Source organism: Bombyx mori, chromosome 2 (assembly GCF_030269925.1).
Source record: "Bombyx mori chromosome 2, ASM3026992v2".
Classification (NCBI taxonomy): Eukaryota; Metazoa; Arthropoda; class Insecta; order Lepidoptera; family Bombycidae; genus Bombyx; species Bombyx mori.
Genome location: NC_085108.1, coordinates 3623088 through 3640598, shown reverse-complemented (window position 1 = coordinate 3640598; position 17511 = coordinate 3623088). Strand labels below are relative to the sequence as shown.

Below are 17511 nucleotides of genomic sequence, written 5' to 3'. Positions count from 1 at the left end.
TCATCGTCTAGTTAACAATATCCAGAGTGATCTATCAAGATCGACTAAGCCATTTTACTACTTTATCGATAATCAACTTTATGACTCTTCCCGACATCTATTGGCGAATAATTGTACTATTTTTCTTAATTGAGAGCGACTACCTGCTTTAAAGACACAAAAAGTTTAAGCTTTAAACACTAAAGTCGAATTTACATTACGAAATTAGTGGCGTGAAATTAATTTCCTGACATTAGTTTTACCGACAGTTTCACGTGTAATTTAATACTTTCGTAATGCATGCATTAATTTCATGCATGCAAATTAGTTTCGTGCCCTGCGCGATTTTTTGGTGAAATTAATGTCATGCAACTAATTTCATAGTGTAAACGCGACGTGAAACTAATGTCGCGAAAGGGCCTGCGCTGTGCGGACGTGTGTATTGTTAGTACGGACGCGCTTCAAACGTTGAAAATGGCAAACCAACGATGGAGTACAGATAAAAATATAGATCTTATTAATGAATATCAGCGACAAAGGTGTCTCTGGGACCCGAAACACCTACAGTAAAAAATCAAAATTATCTTCACTCATTCGAAAATAGTTTTTATAACTCTCAAGATCTTCATCTGCTAATTGAGAGACTAACTTCATTGCACCTAAATGCCTTCTTGTTGACCACCCTCGAATCTACCAACTTTTTTTTCCTTGATAGTCTTTTTTTAAGTTTATAGGTATATAAGCATTTCTTTACCTACATTGAATATAGCAAATTATAGCTTTGATGCTGATGGCGCCATGGTTACTGCGATACTGTGGATTTCGCGACACTAATTTTTTAACGATATTACTTTCGCATATATCGAAACTACTTTCGTGAAACTGAGCTCAACATGCATGACACTAATTTCGTAATGTAAATCCGGCATTAAGCTACTTCAGCAGATGGCGTTGTTAAGTCACCCGAAGCCAATGAGTGTTTGGTTTAAGGTTAGACCAAGAAAATGAATTGTTTATTTACCTATATTATTTGTGTCTTTTTAATTCACGTGTTCACTTAAAAATGCCTAAACGATCTTGGAATATTTCATCATTTTATTAATATTTAATTCGTATTTAAATATAATTTCTAAAAAACAAAATTTATCAAAAAAAAAATCATCTAGTATTAAAACAATGTGTAGCGTCATCTGATAGAGTAGAAGGTATTCGACGAAACTTGAAACGCGGTGATGACAATTTCAGACACAGACCTCAAATCTTTACTATGGGAAGCGCCGTTATTACGTAAGTCATACCTGTGAACTCTAAGGGCAAAGTTATGAACTATTTAGTTGATCCGATGTAAATAGTCACATTGGATAGATGGGGCGTTTAAAATCAATATTTGCTTCCGAACCATTGCCGGCAATGCAGCATAGTTTTTTGTAAGTGCCCTCAGTGCACGATAGGTGGTGCGCGACCGCTTAGAAGAAATCGATGTTTTGGTACAGCGGTAAGCGGAACCCTTTAGATCTGCAGCGCCCACAAGGGGGCGTTATCGCCCACTTTGGGAAAGGCTGATTTAAAAAATCACCGCTGACTATATTTTGCGAGATACTATTAAATGTGTTTTTTTTTATTGCTTAGATGGGTGGACGATCTCACAGCCCACCTGATGTTAAGTGGTTACTGGAGCCCATAGACATCTACAAAGTAACTGCGCCACCCACCTTGAGATATAAGTTCTAAGGTCTCAGTATAGTTACAACGGCTGCCCGACCCTTCAAACCGAAACGCATTACTGCTTCACGGCAGAAATAGGCGAGGCGGTGGTACCTACCCGTGCGGACTCCCAAGAGGTCCTACCACCAGTGATTACGCAAATTATAATTTTGCGGGTTTGGTTTTTATTACACGATGTTATTCCTTCACCGTGGAAGTCAATCGTGAACATTTGTTGAGTACGTAATTCATTAGAAAAATTGGTACCCGCCTGCCTGCATCGCTATATACGAATGCACCGGACGTCTTATCCTTTAGGCCACGACGACTTACCCTTATCCTTTAGGCCACGACGACTTACTCTTATCCTTTAGGCCACGACGACTTACATTATTTTCATTATTTTAGTGTATAGTTAATTGTCGCGGTAAACATTTTAGCTCCGGATGACGTCATACGTAATGATACGTAATTAAGCTACGTTCAATCACGTTCTTTAGAACGAATGGCTCCCATTTTAACGCAAAAGACAACCAACAGTAGTTTCACATGTATAGCCAGAATTAAATGAGCTACGTTCGCTTCGAATTCGATAGTCACGTTCTTAAGCGTGACAGGTCTGTTGGATGTGGTTATAAGTAACCAGTATTCTCTGATCTCTTGTTTTTATCGCACGCTTCGGTGATGGCAGACCCGTCAAAGTAGACGCTTGTACCGTTAGAAGCAGTCACAGACCATAAGCTGAGCGTGTAGTACGTGTTTAATTCTTAACTTGTTTAAGGACAAAACTTGTTTGATATTATTTAAATCTTTGGTTATTCGGTAAGTACTCATTTTGAATACATAAAAATTTCGATTTTAAGTTCCTCGTCAGAGCTCTGTGGCGAGTGTATGTGGGATCAGGGACGTCTTAAACTAGGATTAAGAAAAAAAAGCGAATTTTAATAACATTTTTTTATTGAGTATGAGACCATTTATTATAGGTAATCAAATACAGTATGATATAATATGCCATTAATGATATTAGAATGCTCCTGGTTTTTTGGTTACGATTTCGATAACGGTTTCTTTCGGGATTTCTGTTGAGCGAAATCTTCTATTATAGTCATAGTATATGCCTTGTAAATACCTTCTGATTACTGATTTGTGAAAAAAGTGTAATATGCCCGACAAAAATGTTTTGAGAATAAACGTGTGCGAGAAATGGTCGGTCTTTCGGGGCCCCCTGAGAGTGGGGGCCCTGGGCACGGGCCCCGCGTGCCCTTATGGTAAAGACGGTATTGTGTGGGATGCATGTTGGCTATTGGTAAGGTCCCGTGCGACATTGTGGTAACCCATCTCAGTAAACACCACTTCAGATAGGAGGCTGTCATCATCATTCTCCTGCCCTTCTCCCAGTCATTTGGGGTCGGCGCAACAATTTTATTTTTTTATTGCTTAGATGGATGGACGATTTCACAGCCCACCTGGTCTTAAGTGGTTACTGGAGCCCATAGATATCCACAACGTAAATGCGCCACCTTGAGATATAAGTTCTAAGGTCTCAAGTATAGTCTAAAATATAGTTAGTTATATGTTGGGAAATCCCAACCGTCTTGGATGAAGTTAAACGATACTCAGCCAACTATAAGAACCGCTTGAAAGCTCACCCAAACCCGTTGTCCAGCTTACTATTGCAGCCAAATCCGATTAGAAGACTCAAGAGAGCCGACGTGCTACCCTAGTAAGGCGAGACGGAGCATTGGCTCTGTCCCTCCAAACCAATTGTTAAATCACAACTCACCTGATTATAGTCTTGGCGACTGATCGCAGGTGTTAAAGAAGGAAAAAAATATATGTTGGGATCACTATTCGTTCGTATTTAAGCCGAAAAATTTGGTTTTGGATAAACAAAAAAATGTACAGCTATACATACACATTCACCTTGTTAAGTCTATTAATTATATTATGTACCTTAATTAGCATTGTTATTGAGTTATTAAAATATAAATTTAAATCGCAAGGTTACAGCAAAGAATTATGATTTTATTTACACTTGTTTGTTGAAATACATTTGTTTGTTCGCTTGACTACGGCTCGGACGAGTTTTTATTTTAATATTCAAGGCTAATATACCCGGACGGCAGTGATAACTTTGATTTTTCTATTAGCAGGACAATGACTATGGAAGGTTTTACTGGTGGTAGGACCTCTTGTGAGTCCGCACGGGTATCCACCTATTTCCTATTTCTGCCGTGAAGCAGTGATGCGTTTCGGTTTGAATGGCGGGGCAGCCGTTGGGACCTTAGAACTTCATTCCGTCCCCACATTAAAACGGTACGCGACCGTGCCCCCTTTATACTAGGACGACTCTACCCTATGCTTTGTAGACGAAGAAAGCCGTCCCTCCGCAATAAGGTAACTCTCTACAAAACTTGCATACGCCCCGTCATGACGCATGCAAGCGTAGTGTTCGCTCACGCGGCCCGCATACACTTGAAATCCCTTCAGGTTATTCAATCCCGATTCTGCAGGATAGCCGTCGCAGGTTCCTGAGGAACGCGGATCTCCACGATGACCTGGAGCTCGACTCAGTTAGTAAGTATCTACAGTCGGCATCGCTGCACCATTTTGAGAAGGCGGCACGACATGAGAACCCTCTCATCGTAGCCGCTGAACTACATACCCGACCCAGTAGACCGAATGGTAAACCGTTGACGTCGCCCAAAGCACGTCATTACGGATCCTCCTGATCCATTAACGGTGCTTTTAGGCACCACAAGCACCGATCACCGTCCTCGTCGAACCCGTCGCTTGCGATGAAGGGCTCGACGAGCGAATTAACCCATAGACACAGCCCACTGAGTGTCTCGCCAGATCTTCTCAGTGGGTCGCGTTTCCGATCCAGTGGTAGATTCTGCGAAGCACTGCTCTTGCTAGTGTCAGTGTTAGCAACTCTCCGGTTTGAGCCCCATGAGCTCACCTACAAAATTTAGGGTTACGCTGATATAGCCTCTCAAGGCTCTCAGCTAAGGTAGAAAAAAAAAAACGCTATCGAGAACGTTAAAAAACTCGCACTAAGCACACTGGATGCCAATACGAGTAATTTTTCGATAATCATTAGGGCTCGCCTCTGCTGGACTAAAACAACACCCACCAGAGAGCAAAGTGATGTGTTCACCGCGGAGCACATGAATAAGTCATCAATGGCTCTAAACAGGGGGACTCTGGGTTCTTAACCAGCATATACGAAGCTACCAACTCGTACCTGAACCTGAACCAGCGTGGGCCAGGAAGCGCTGGTTTCCATCACCGATTTGAACTTTCGCAACACATCTTTAGACTTCACTCGTGTCCCGTCTTAATGTTTTATCCTGGCAGAAATATATATTTACACTTATGTATATTGTGTGTGTATCTTAGAGTATTTCATGCCTATATTTATTTCCTTTATATTTTATCAAAAGACCCCACGTTTACTGTCAACGCATCACCTTTGGTTGACCGGTAGAAAATGCCTTAAAATACATCAACGGACGTATTCAAACCAATGTAATCTATATCTATATATTTAAAAATGAATTGCTGTTCGTTAGTCTCGCTAAAACTCGAGAACGGCTGGACCGATTTGGCTAATTTTGGTCTTAAATTATTTGTGGAAGTCCAGAAAAGGTTTAAAAGGTAGATAAATATGAAACTGCTCGGAATTAAACAAACATAACAATTTTGTTTTTCCTTTGATGTGTCCCCCGTCGCACGGCTTCCTTTTGCTTGTTTTAAATTTATTTTATACAGAAGTTTAGGTCTTTTATTTATCGATTGAGGCACTACGAAGTTTGCCGGGTCAGCTAGTAAATGAATAAAAAAAGAATGTTTTTTTTTTTTTCAGAATACAATAATGAGCTATCAAATTTACTTTCGCTTGCTCGGCTATGTGTCGACAATAGCGATGCATATCGGTAATCTAATTTACATGCGGCATACCATACTATCGGCTAATATCAGCGAAAAATCCCTGGATAATGTCGGAATAGGCACTTTCAAGAAAATGGAGTATCGATATTTTACTACTTGGACGGTGGTGAGTTCACAGATTTTGTTACCCTTTTTTGACGTGACAACGTCTTATAATTCGATGGAGCCGGCTGCACGCACGAAAAAACATGACTCATGCGGCGTTACCTCGCTCTGAGGCGATGTGAGCGATGCATCCGCATGGACAGCTGCTATACAATAATACAAGAGCGGGATGATAAGTACCTAGCCTAATAATGAAACACTTAACTTTCCATGATAAAATTAATTTTATTTTTCGACATAGTCTCCGTGAACCTCTACGCACTTATTCCATCTTCGTTCTAAAGCAGTAATGCCTTCCATAAAATAATTTCTTTCGAGGCCTGTAAAATACTCCTCTACAGCGGCTATGACTTCATCATTTGTGGCAAATTTCTGTCCGCCCAAGAAGGTTTTGAGCTTAGGGAATAAGTGGAAGTCTGATGGCACTATATCAGGCGAATAAGGGGCAGCAAATCTTACTTCAATTCGTTAATTTTTGCCATAGCTTTAACACATGTGTGACCCTAGGGTGGAAAATGTTTTTTTTTTCGCCAAATCTGGTCGTTTTTACTGAATACATTGATGAAGATTATCTAGAAGATTAGTGTAGTATTATCTGTTAATTGTTTGACCTTTAGGAAGGTAATCTATCATCAAGATCCCAACTGCATCCCAAAAGACGGAAGCCATGACTTATCCAGCCGACTTTACAGCCATGACCTTTTTTGGAGCCGACCATCCCGATTGCGTCCACTGTTTTGATTGAATTTTTGATTCTGGCGTGTAATAATGAACCCATGTTTCATCTGCTGTTACAAATCGACGTAAAAAATCGGCTTTATTACTCTGAAACGGTCCAAACATTCTTTTGAGTTTTGCACTCGAATCCTTTTTTGATCGTGCGTAAGCAATCGCGGCACCCAACGGGCCGATGACTTTTTCATATTTAATTCCTCACTTAGGATATGATGTACCCGGTCTTTTGAGATACCTGTAGTGTCAGCTATTTCAGATAACTTCAATCGTCGATCTGTTAAAACCATATCATGTACTTTCACGACCATTTCCGGTGTCGTGACGCTTTTTGGACGTCCGGGGTGGGCTTCATCTTGGACACATGTACGACCGCGTTTAAACTAATCCACCCAGTTTTTTACTGTGGCATGAGAAGGAGCACATTTACCCAAAACATTCTTTAACTCGTCATAGATATCTTTCCCCTTCATGCCCTACATATGAAGAAACTTTATCACCGATCTGTGTTCAAATTTATCCATTTTGAAAACACTTGACGAAATATATTTTCAAATGACAAAAAATCAATAAAATTTTCACGCCACCAAATTGAAATTTAGAACACAGGTGGCCAGAGAGACGAATTTACAAATGACATATTTAATTTTTAAATTTTAACTTTTTAAATAGCAGAGGCTAGTTACTTATCATCCCGCCCTCGTACATTTAGGTACATGTTTTCGTCAAGTATGAAGTTCAGTGAAAAGTGAATGTGGTGTCAATTGTTTATGGCAACGATAATTGCGATAATTGAAAAATGAAACCATTCCATCAGTATTTTCTTATTACGTTGTCACGTTCAACTATCGTCAGTAAACCGACTTTACAGACAACCGATTTTTTTGTATATGTATGCCAGTAGCCTCAGGGGGCTAATCTAGGTTCACCGTGATTGGTGACGAGCTCACGGGATTCAACCTAAGAGAACTTGGTATCCTAGCTCGAGCATTGCTTCGCTGAACCATCGGATCAGAATCCCGACCCATGGAGAAGATCCGGTGAGAAACCTAGCGAGTACATGGTGCTAGGAAAGAGTCCCGCAAAGCTTGGAGTGGGCTTTTCTGGGGAACGTAAAGTAGTGCAATGAGGTGTTTCAAGAGCCAAAGCCGCAATCTTGTGCCTTATTAATCTGTGTTGTAAGCTCTATATTTCCTTTATCAGAGAAATATTCACTAAAAGTAAAAGAAAAAGGTTTCTGATATAATATGTTCGGGAAAAAGACTTTTCGCATTATAGTAATTATAAACTTAGAGTATCTCGGCCACGTGCTCAGGAACGATCGATACATGCTGCTGCAGCTGATAATTATGGGCAAAGTGACGTGTTGGGCGAGGAAAAAAGTCATGGCTCCGGAATATCCGGGAGTGGACCGGTATTGCCTCCGTCGAACAGCTGTTCCGGCTGGCTGCTGACAGAAAGGAATACAGGAATGCAAACGGCCAACCTTCAGGATTAAAGAGGCACTGGAAGAAGAAGAAGAAGAATAAACTTGTAATAAAATCTCTTTGGCTATACTAATAATATGTATCTGTCTGGTTTTGGTACCATTAAAAGTTTAAATTTTAATGAATATAATTCCAAATTCAAATTAGGAAAATGTGTGATTTTTATTTTACTTTTCGTACTGTCAAGCACTCATTTAATGAAAAAATTCGATACATTTTAAAATTTTACTACAAAAAGGTAAAAATGTAATGCAAGCCGCGAAAAAAATTTGCGATGTTAATGGACCTAATGCAGTGTCTGTGAGAGTAGTTAGATCATGTCCATACTTACAAGATTGCAAAAAGTTATCGAACAAAATGGTACCTACATACTTTAGTTAAATGTAAATAAACTATATAAAAAAATGTGAATTTTCTTAAAAAATACCAAAGAATCTTTTTCCCCAGCCTATTATACAATATTCAGTGATTCCGATTTCATATGTGTCCGATTCTGTTTCAGGGTCTACAGATAGGATATGCGGCGCTGGGTACACTCTGCGATCTTCTGGTGCTACTAAATAAACACAAAAAGAACTACAGATTACCTAAATATTTGGGCTCGTCGCGGGAAATTATGTTCGCTGGTCTGGTATGGCCGTCTACTTGGGTAGGTACATATTGATTATCCTTCAAAAAGGTTCGGTAATGACACAGCCAGATTCACAAGTCGTCATGGCCCTTCGATCAACAATAGTTGGCCTAAAGGATAAGACGTCCGGTGCATTCGTATCGAGCGATGCAACGGTGTTCGAATCCCGCAGACGGGTACCAATTTTTCTAATGAAATACGTACTTAACAAATGTTCAGGATTGACTTCCACGGTGAAGGAATAACATCGTGTAATAAAAATCAATCCCACAAAAATTATAATTTGCTTAATTACTGATGGTAGGATCTCTTGTGAGTCCGCACCGGTAAGTACCACCGCCCTGCCTATTTCCGCCGTGTAGCAGTAATACTTTTCGATTTGAAGGGTGGGGCAGACGTTGTAACTATACTGAGACCTTAGAACTCATATCTCAAGTTAAGTGGCGGAATTTACGTTGTATATGTCTATGGGCTCCGGTAACCGCTTCAGGTGGGCCGTGAGATCGTCCACCCGACTAAGGAATAAAAAAATTAAATAAAAACGCACCTTTACCAAGATAAAAGTTGTGTATTAAAGGAAATGTCGCTGAAACCAAAGAACCTCTCACCCTCGAGTTTATAATTTCAAGTTTAATTTTAAAACCGGCCATTTGACCTGGCACGGTTAGTGTTAACGTAGTGGACATCAGTCGTCACCGGCACGCCTTCACGTATAAGGTCACGTTTACTGGTGGTAGGACCACTTGTGAGTCCGCGCGGATAGGTACCACCGCCCTGCCTATTTCTGCCGTGAAGCAGTAATGCGTTTCGGTTTGAAGGGTGGAGCAGCCGCTGTAACAATACTGAGACTTTAGAACTTATATCTCAAGGTGGGTGGCGCGTCTACGTTGTAGATGTCTATGGGCTCCAGTAACCACTTAACACCAGGTGGGCTGTGAGCTCGTCTACACATCTAAGCAATAAAAAAAAAAAAGGTCGAAAAGTCCAGTGCATTGCCTAAATCGACGATATTTAGGCGGGATCTATAATCCATTTTTCAGGTAGTCTTCACTGTATTTTGGACTTTATTCAACTACGACAGAAGCCTGATATTCCCGGCTTACTTGGACAAGATCGTGACGCGTCTGTCTAACCACGTCATACATACAATGATCGTTCCGGTCGTGGTCTGGGAGGTGATGTTTCGGCCAAGGAAACCAAAAAGTCACTACAGGAACATCGCGCAACTGGCGATACACATGTTGGCGTACGTCTTCGTGTGAGTATTATGGCCAAATATTATTTCGGTCGAGGCCCGTAAAGGGTTTGAGTTTGAATTAGCTTCCAGGGTACTTCGGATTATTTGGCTACGATCTTCCCTGAAGATCACAATGTAAAGACTCGAGACAGAACCTGGAATTTTCAATTGCTATTGAATCACCAATTGTATTGAATGAATCTTAAATATATATTCATTTCTTTTCTGCATTAAATCGAACTGTAATTGGGGCCTACGCGCGACAGAGACACCAAGGTTTTTCTCGACTCGGCGCAGATAGAAACGGATGAGGAGTATCAGAACTCGTTCGTTTCACAATTAAGGTGTTAATTAGCAAGCCTCAACAAAGCAAAACCTTACTACTCAAAGCTGACGAAATCTTGATTCAGGTGCTTCGATATATTGGCTCACAGGTGCTCAAACCTTTAAGCCTTAAAAGTTGATGATATTCTCACACGACCTCACTCACATTACGCCCGACCCCCAATAGGCAGTTTTGCAGATCACCATAATTAGATAATGTGATTTTCTTTATTGTTTTTCCTCGTGTAAGGCATATATTTAGGAATATTGGAAGCTGGTATTCGAACTACGGCATAATTGATTCATTCGACACGATTGCTATTTGTGTCTTATCCATTAGGCCCTGGTGATCCTAGCTTTGCGCCTGGTATTGTGGTGAACATTATCATTAGTTTTATAATGCATAGAGCGGTGAAGCGCTCACGACCAACCTGGTGTTAAGTGGTATACATAAACCGCCGCCCACCTTTAGATTTATCTCAATTGTAGAAAAGAAAAACTTGTGATGGATACACCGGGTGTTATATCCTTTGGGCCAAGGTAATCTTAGAAAATTTGCTTATACCTTTTTAAGAGCTGATTGACACTTCGACCGTCGGAAAGGTACTTCGATAAGGCGTTGCAGCATGATATCTGAAACTACCAGTTATTAATGAATAAATAAAATTGTTTCAGGTTACATTTCACTTATCACGAGCACGGCGTCTGGCTGTACCCGATCTTCAAAGCAGTTCAAGGAACGATACATTTCTATCTGCTCCACTTTTATGTCGCAGTTATGTGCTTGATGTTCTACTGGCTTCAATGGCGGTTGAACTCTTTGATCCACGGCGTCGAAGACGTAAAGAAGATTCACTGAGTTATAGGAGTGGCTTACTTAGGCAGTGTTACACGAGAGATCACAAAGCCGCTTGAAATATTTCACGCTTTTCTGATAGCCAATTTTATTTTATACTTAATTAAATATAGAGGGTGTAACGGAACTGATCTCGAAGAATCACACCAGCAAGTAAAATAATACAAACGGAAACTTGTGTATGATTTGGTTTTGTGTACGCAATGTACGCAAAACAAAAGACGTGAGATGTCAACTGACTTCACGATACATTGCTTGTTACAATGTGCCCACATTAAAATAACAGGTTGGCTCGGTGAAAGCTTTCTGCTAAGGTAAAAAGCAGTCATGTTGACTGCTTTGTTAATTTCATTACGTTTGTTTCATTATTAGACATTCTCTTTTAGCTCACTGAGTTTCTCAGTCGGTCGCGTTTCCGATCCGGTGGTAGATTCTGCAAAGCACTGCTCTTGCTAGGGCCAGTGTTAGCAACACCGGTTTGAGCCCCATGAGCTCACCTAAACGTCAAGTAGAAGCAGAAATAGCCTCTCAAGGCTATCGGCATAGGTAGGAACAAAAAAAAAGTCATTCTCCGCTGTCATAATATTAAAACAATGATCAGTGTAGCGTCAGCCGACAGAGTAGAAGATATTCGGGGAAACCCGAAACGCGGTGATGACAACTTCATGTCTTCTTCAGACTTCAGACCTCAGATCTTTACTGTGGGAAGCGCCTTTATTACGTAAGTCATACCTGTGAACGCTAAAGGCAAACTTATGAACTATTTAGTTGATCCGATGTTCATAGTCACAATGGATGTGACGCAGGTGAGCGTCACCTTAAATGTGAGCTGATGAGCTGAAAGGGAGCAAATGAACTCTGCGGAGAATGAGCGGACACGAAAGGGTAGGTAGGAAAACGGGACTTACTTGGAGGCTGATGCTGGCACTATCACGGTCGTAGTGGTGTTTCTTTGCGATGGGTGGCACATACACCTTTTCACCGGTTCACACTCAACCTTTTACTTAGTATATACGAAAGGCGCGCGCGCACAATTTACTCAATATCGAACGAGCGTATCTCCGCGTGCCGTCATGTACCGCACTGTTATGAGAGGTGCGGGGTGCGTACGGGCGACGGCACCCGAGTTGAGCCGAACATTTACAAACGTCGCGCTGTCGCGCGAACATCCTGGGGCGGCCGGGGCTGAACTTCTTCATGTGCTGAATCCAGCGGCAACCTGGCTAACTTGAACACAGGTCTCCGCAGACTTCCATGCTTCGTGTCCAAATCCACGACTCTGATCACTCCATCCTTGCCGGGTAACGTGCGGATAATCCTTCCAAGTTTCCATTGCAGCGGGGGCTGATTGTCCTCTTTGATGAGGACGAGCTCTCCAACTTGAGGAGGTGAGGATGTGGAAAGCCATTTGGAGCGGGTTTGGAGGGTATGGAGATAGGATTTGGTCCACAGAGTCCAAAAACGCTGAGAGAGAGCTTGGATGAGCTGAAAACGCTTAAGAGCTGATAATGGCCTATCATCAAAAGATGGCTCAGGAAGAGCGGTGAGTGGACGGCCAATAAGAAAGTGGCCAGCTGTTAGTGGCTCAAAATCGGAGGGATCTGACGAAAGTGGACAGAGAGGTCTGGAATTAAGTACTGCCTCGACTCGAGTTAAAAGTGTGGAAAATTCTTCAAACGTGAGGTGCTGTTCACCTATAACATGATAAAGTAACTTCTTAGTGCTCTTGACCGCAATTTCGTGAAGGCCCCCGAACCAGGGTCCCGTGGGCGGTTGGAGCAGCCAAGTTATGTGCTGATTAGCGAGCTTATGCGTGATTGTGTCATTATTTTGCGCGAGAAAATCTTGTACCTCAATGAGATGATTCTTAGCTCCTACATAATTTGTGCCACAGTCAGAACGGACAAGAGTAGGAGTACCGCGACGCGATAAAAACCGTTGCATTGCAGCAAGAAACGCTTCAGTGCTGAGTGACGAAACGAGTTCCAAGTGAACCGCCTTGGTAGATAAGCAAACAAAGACACAAAAGTATGCCTTCATGAGTTTGGCGTTACGTAAAGTACTAGATTTAATGAGAAACGGGCCAGCAAAATCTGTAGAGACCTGACTAAATACTGGCTGGGGTGTGACCCTGTCTGCGGGCAAATCAGCCATCAACGGAGCCCTGGCCTGAGCGCGATATCGGAAACATCTAATGCATTTGTACACGCGATGCCTGATGACACGACGTGCTGAGAGTATCCAGAACTGCTGACGGAGGATAGCGTGTAATGTGTCAGCCCCAGGATGACAGTTTATTCTGTGATAGTGGTCTATGATGAGATCAACTAGTGGGCTAGAGCTGGGCAGAACGAGAGGATGCTGAGCATCGTATCTTATTGGCGCATGAGTGAGGCGACCACCAACTCTCAAGAGATCATCTTTCATCAAGGGTGAAAGACGCTGAAGTCGAACGGTACAAATCTTGCCTGCCTGAAGACGGTAAATTTCTTCCGCAAACTCATTGTGTTGAACAGAGCGAACCCAGAATAACAGAGCATCTCTACGTTCTCCAACTGTCAAGGGACCAGAGCACCTATCAGTTGAGTTGTGTCTACAATTGAAAATAAAGCGTTTTATGCAAGCTGTCACTCCAATGAGCTTGTCGAGAGAACTGAATCGAGTAAGCAAGTCAAGGTCGAGGTCAGGAACTGCTATATGAGCTGGTACTTTCTTGGGCTTCAGACCTGGTAATGCATGGTGGCCTAGAGCAGGAGGCATTTTGGGCCAGGTGTCAGGAGGCTCCTTCAGCCAGCTAGGAGACCACCAAAGATCATGAGCTGATAGTGACTGGGCAGACATTCCCCTGCTCGCACAGTCTGCAGGGTTCAGGTTTGTAGGAACATGTTTCCATGTGGAGGTGATTGGATTGGATGTTATCTTGGCAACCCTGTTAGCTTCAAAGACCTGAAGTCTATGAGGAAGTGTGTTTAGCCATGCTAGGACAATGGTACTGTCTGACCAGCATATGTGTTGCTTTATGGTAATATGGGACAACAATTGAGTCGAGACACGTATCATAAGCTGTGTTAAGAGACTTGCAGCAGATAACTCCATCTTGGGGATGGTAAGACGATTTTTAACGGGTGCGACTCGTGATTTAGCAATTACGAGGTATACGTTGACACATCTGTGCTCATCGAGTTCATGGAGATAAATAACGGCAGCAAAACCTGCCTCTGAGGCGTCTGCGAACCCGTGAAGCGAGTAAGTAGACTTAAGTTTGTTTGTACAAATAAGGCGAGGCAAACGAAGGGTTGACAATTGGGGCAGATCTTGTGATATGCGGTTCCATTCTGTCTGCACTTCAACAGGGGTGTGTTCGTCCCATTCTAACTTTAGAAGCCACAGCTTCTGTAGGAGAAGCTTTGCGCGGAAGATAACAGGAGTAACCCAACCATTAGGATCATAAAGAGAGGCGACTGTGCTGAGGATTGAGCGTTTGGTAATTTGTTTTATTGAGGGGAGAGAAATACGATAAGTTAACTCATCCGATTGAGGAATCCACTGTATACCTAATACTTTTATGGAGTTGGAGTCTGGGCTAATGTCAAAGTCCTTGGGCATGTCACACTGATCATCGGGAAATCTTTCAAGAAGCTGAGGGCAGTTTGAGGTCCATTTACTGAGCTGAAAACCACCTAAGGCTAGTAAGTTAATCAAGTCGTTTTGGAGAGCTTGAGCCTTTACTACAGAATCGTGACCAGTGAGAATATCATCGACGAATATGGACTTGCGCAGGACTTGAGCAGCTGCAGGATAGCGATGACTTTCATCATCCGCTAATTGGATTAAAGTGCGTATAGCATGATATGGGCTTGATCTTAACCCGTATGTAACAGTGTTTAAGGCATATGTAAGCAGGGGCTGATCTGGCGAAGAGCGCCAGAGAATGAGCTGGTAACGCCTCTGATCGGGATGTATGAGTATGTTTCTGAACATCATACAAATGTCAGTGCTGAAAACTACGGGATGAGTTCTAAACGACAAGATAATATCGACAATGTCCTGTTGAAGAGCTGGACCAGTGTGTAAACAGTCATTTAGGCTGACACCATTTGAGCTTTTACAGCTACCATCAAAAACAGTGCGTAGCTTGTCCGATCCCGACTTGAAGATGCCATGATGAGGGATATAGAAGTGAGGTTTATGAGCAAAAGCACTCGGGTGGCATGGGGACATGTGACCCAGCTTCTGATAATCTGCCATGAAATCAATGTATTTCACACGGAGATATGGGTCAGCTTGTAACTTCTTTTCAAGATTAAGAAACCTGCGCAATGCTATGGCATGGGTACTTCCTAGTTCGGGCATATTATGTAAAAAGGGTAAAGTTACCGTATATTGACCTGAGGGTTTACGAGTAGTGGTAGTGCGGAATATTTCTTCACACTGATCTTGCAAAGGGGTAGTTTCAACATGAAGTTGGGGCTCTTCAGATTCCCAGAACTTCTCAAGGCTCTTGCGAATGTCATGTGTAGATACCTCGAGTTCTGGTTGTGCGCTGACAATGTGAGCCGATTCAGTTTTGCTTACAGGAGCAGTATACAAATCGTGTATGGGTCCTAACAATGCAAAATCAAATATCGTGCCGAAGGCTATTGGCCTGCCGGGCCCCAACGCACTGTTATGAGAGGTGCGGGGTGCGTACGGGCGACGGCACCCGAGTTGAGCCGAACATTTACAAACGTCGCGCTGTCGCGCGAACAGGATGCATGGGACGTTTAAAATCAATATTTGTTTCCGAACCATTGCAGCAAACTGCAATCAGTTTTACCAAACTAGCAGGACGTATTGACATTCCATACGGGTAGCGTTCCATAGAGTACGGGTAAGCCAAATACATTCTCGCGGTAATCTGTGATATTGTTTACCCAATTATTAAGTCGTCGTGGCCTAAAGGATGAGACGTCCGGTGCATTCGTATCTAGCGATGCACCGGTGTTCGAATCCCGCAGGCGGGTACCAATTTTTCTAATGAAATACGTACTTAATAAATGTTCACAATTGACTTCCACGGTGAAGGAATAACATCGTGTAATAAAAATCAAACCCGCAAAATTATAATTTGCGTAGTTGCTGGTGATGGGACCTCTTGTGAGTCCGCACGGATAGGTACCACCGCCCCGCCTATTTCTGCCGTGAAGCAGTGGTGCGTTTCGGTTTGAAGGGTGGGGCAGCCGTTGTAACTATACTGAGACCTTAGAACTTATATCTCAAGGTGTGTGGCGCATTTACGCTGTAGATGTCTATGGGCTCCAGTAACCACTTAACACCAGGTGGGCTGTGAGCTCGTCCACACTTCTAACAACAAAAAAAAAAGGAGTAATAAGCTCTTTTTAGGAATTTGATTAATTGTATGTAATTGGTGTTTAGGAGTCACGATAAAGGAAATATCTTCCACGGAGCGAGTGAAATTGCTCGGTAGACCTTTGCGAAGGAAGGATTACTGGTGGCCCCGAGGTTCTTTTAATTTTAACCAGGACAGGTGGCGGTCACAGACTCAGCCAGGAGGAATGGGATTTTTTTGACAGCTGACTAATCCGCTGAGGGAGCTCAAGGACAACTGGTTCTCGAATGTATTTACTACCAGATCTGAATCGCGACTCGCCGAGAAGAACCGGCGAGAAACATCAGCAGGCTGATGTATAGGTTAGGCTGCACTGTGAAAACTTTGCCGAGTTCGACGAGTACGGTTACCGGGGTCCCTAAGCTTGTTCCTAGAATTAGAGCTGAAGGCGTCTAATGTTTAGTTAGCGGATCTGATAGATCCGTAAGGATGTGTCTAGGACGTCGATGGTGACTGGCTCCTGCGTGAGCCGGAGTCGGAGAATAGTCAACGGCAGCAACGATGAGGTGATTAATATGACGCATGGCGTTATCGAAGTTCGTAGGAGGATCAAACCCTTCCCCAAATAAAAAAAGACCATACCGAAGTACCGTTCCAACTCTAATTAGGACTAGATCGTCGTATAGCTCGAAGTTCCGAGCCACGGTGCTCCGACGGCTAGCCTGCGAAAATGGTATTGGATGGATTGAAGGGTGTCGATGTTGGTGCGAACCACACTCGCGTATGTCATTATAGGTCTTGGTCTCTAGGTCTCTACAAAACTTGCTCTCACTTTACAAAACTTATTGTCCTTACAAGGGGATTACTACCTACCTAAGAATATACCTTATGGGATAAAATAGTTTTTTATTTTTTATTGCTTAGATGGGTGGACGAACTCACAGCTCATTTGGTGTTAAGTGGTTACTGTAGCCCATAGACATCTACAACGCAAATGCGGCACCCGCCTTGAGATATAAGTTCTAAGGTCTCAAGTATAGTTACATAGTATTTATAATATAGTTATAGTCTGCTAAGGATAAAGGCAGCGTAGTGGCGGAGAGACTTTATGTGGGGGCGGAATGTCATGGATGCATCCAGGATGACTCCCAGGTACTTAACCTTCCAGGTCTA

The 17511-nt window shown here is 42.6% G+C and overlaps 2 protein-coding genes across 2 annotated transcripts; one reads left to right on the top strand and one right to left on the bottom strand.

Annotated features, from left to right (window-relative positions):
- The first annotated feature begins 2344 nt into the window (after positions 1–2344).
- Positions 2345–11183, top strand: LOC101745264 (androgen-dependent TFPI-regulating protein). Its single transcript, XM_062673188.1, has 5 exons — positions 2345–2505; positions 5552–5743; positions 8464–8614; positions 9637–9850; positions 10829–11183. Exons 2-5 carry the CDS (start codon positions 5561–5563, stop codon positions 11010–11012), a joined length of 732 nt encoding a protein of 243 aa, XP_062529172.1. The 5' UTR covers positions 2345–2505; positions 5552–5560; the 3' UTR covers positions 11013–11183.
- A 966-nt stretch (positions 11184–12149) lies between these two features.
- LOC134200075 (uncharacterized) lies at positions 12150–15800 on the bottom strand. The gene has a single exon (XM_062672011.1). It carries the CDS (start codon positions 15798–15800, stop codon positions 12150–12152), a length of 3651 nt encoding a protein of 1216 aa, XP_062527995.1.
- Positions 15801–17511: the final 1711 nt, after the last annotated feature.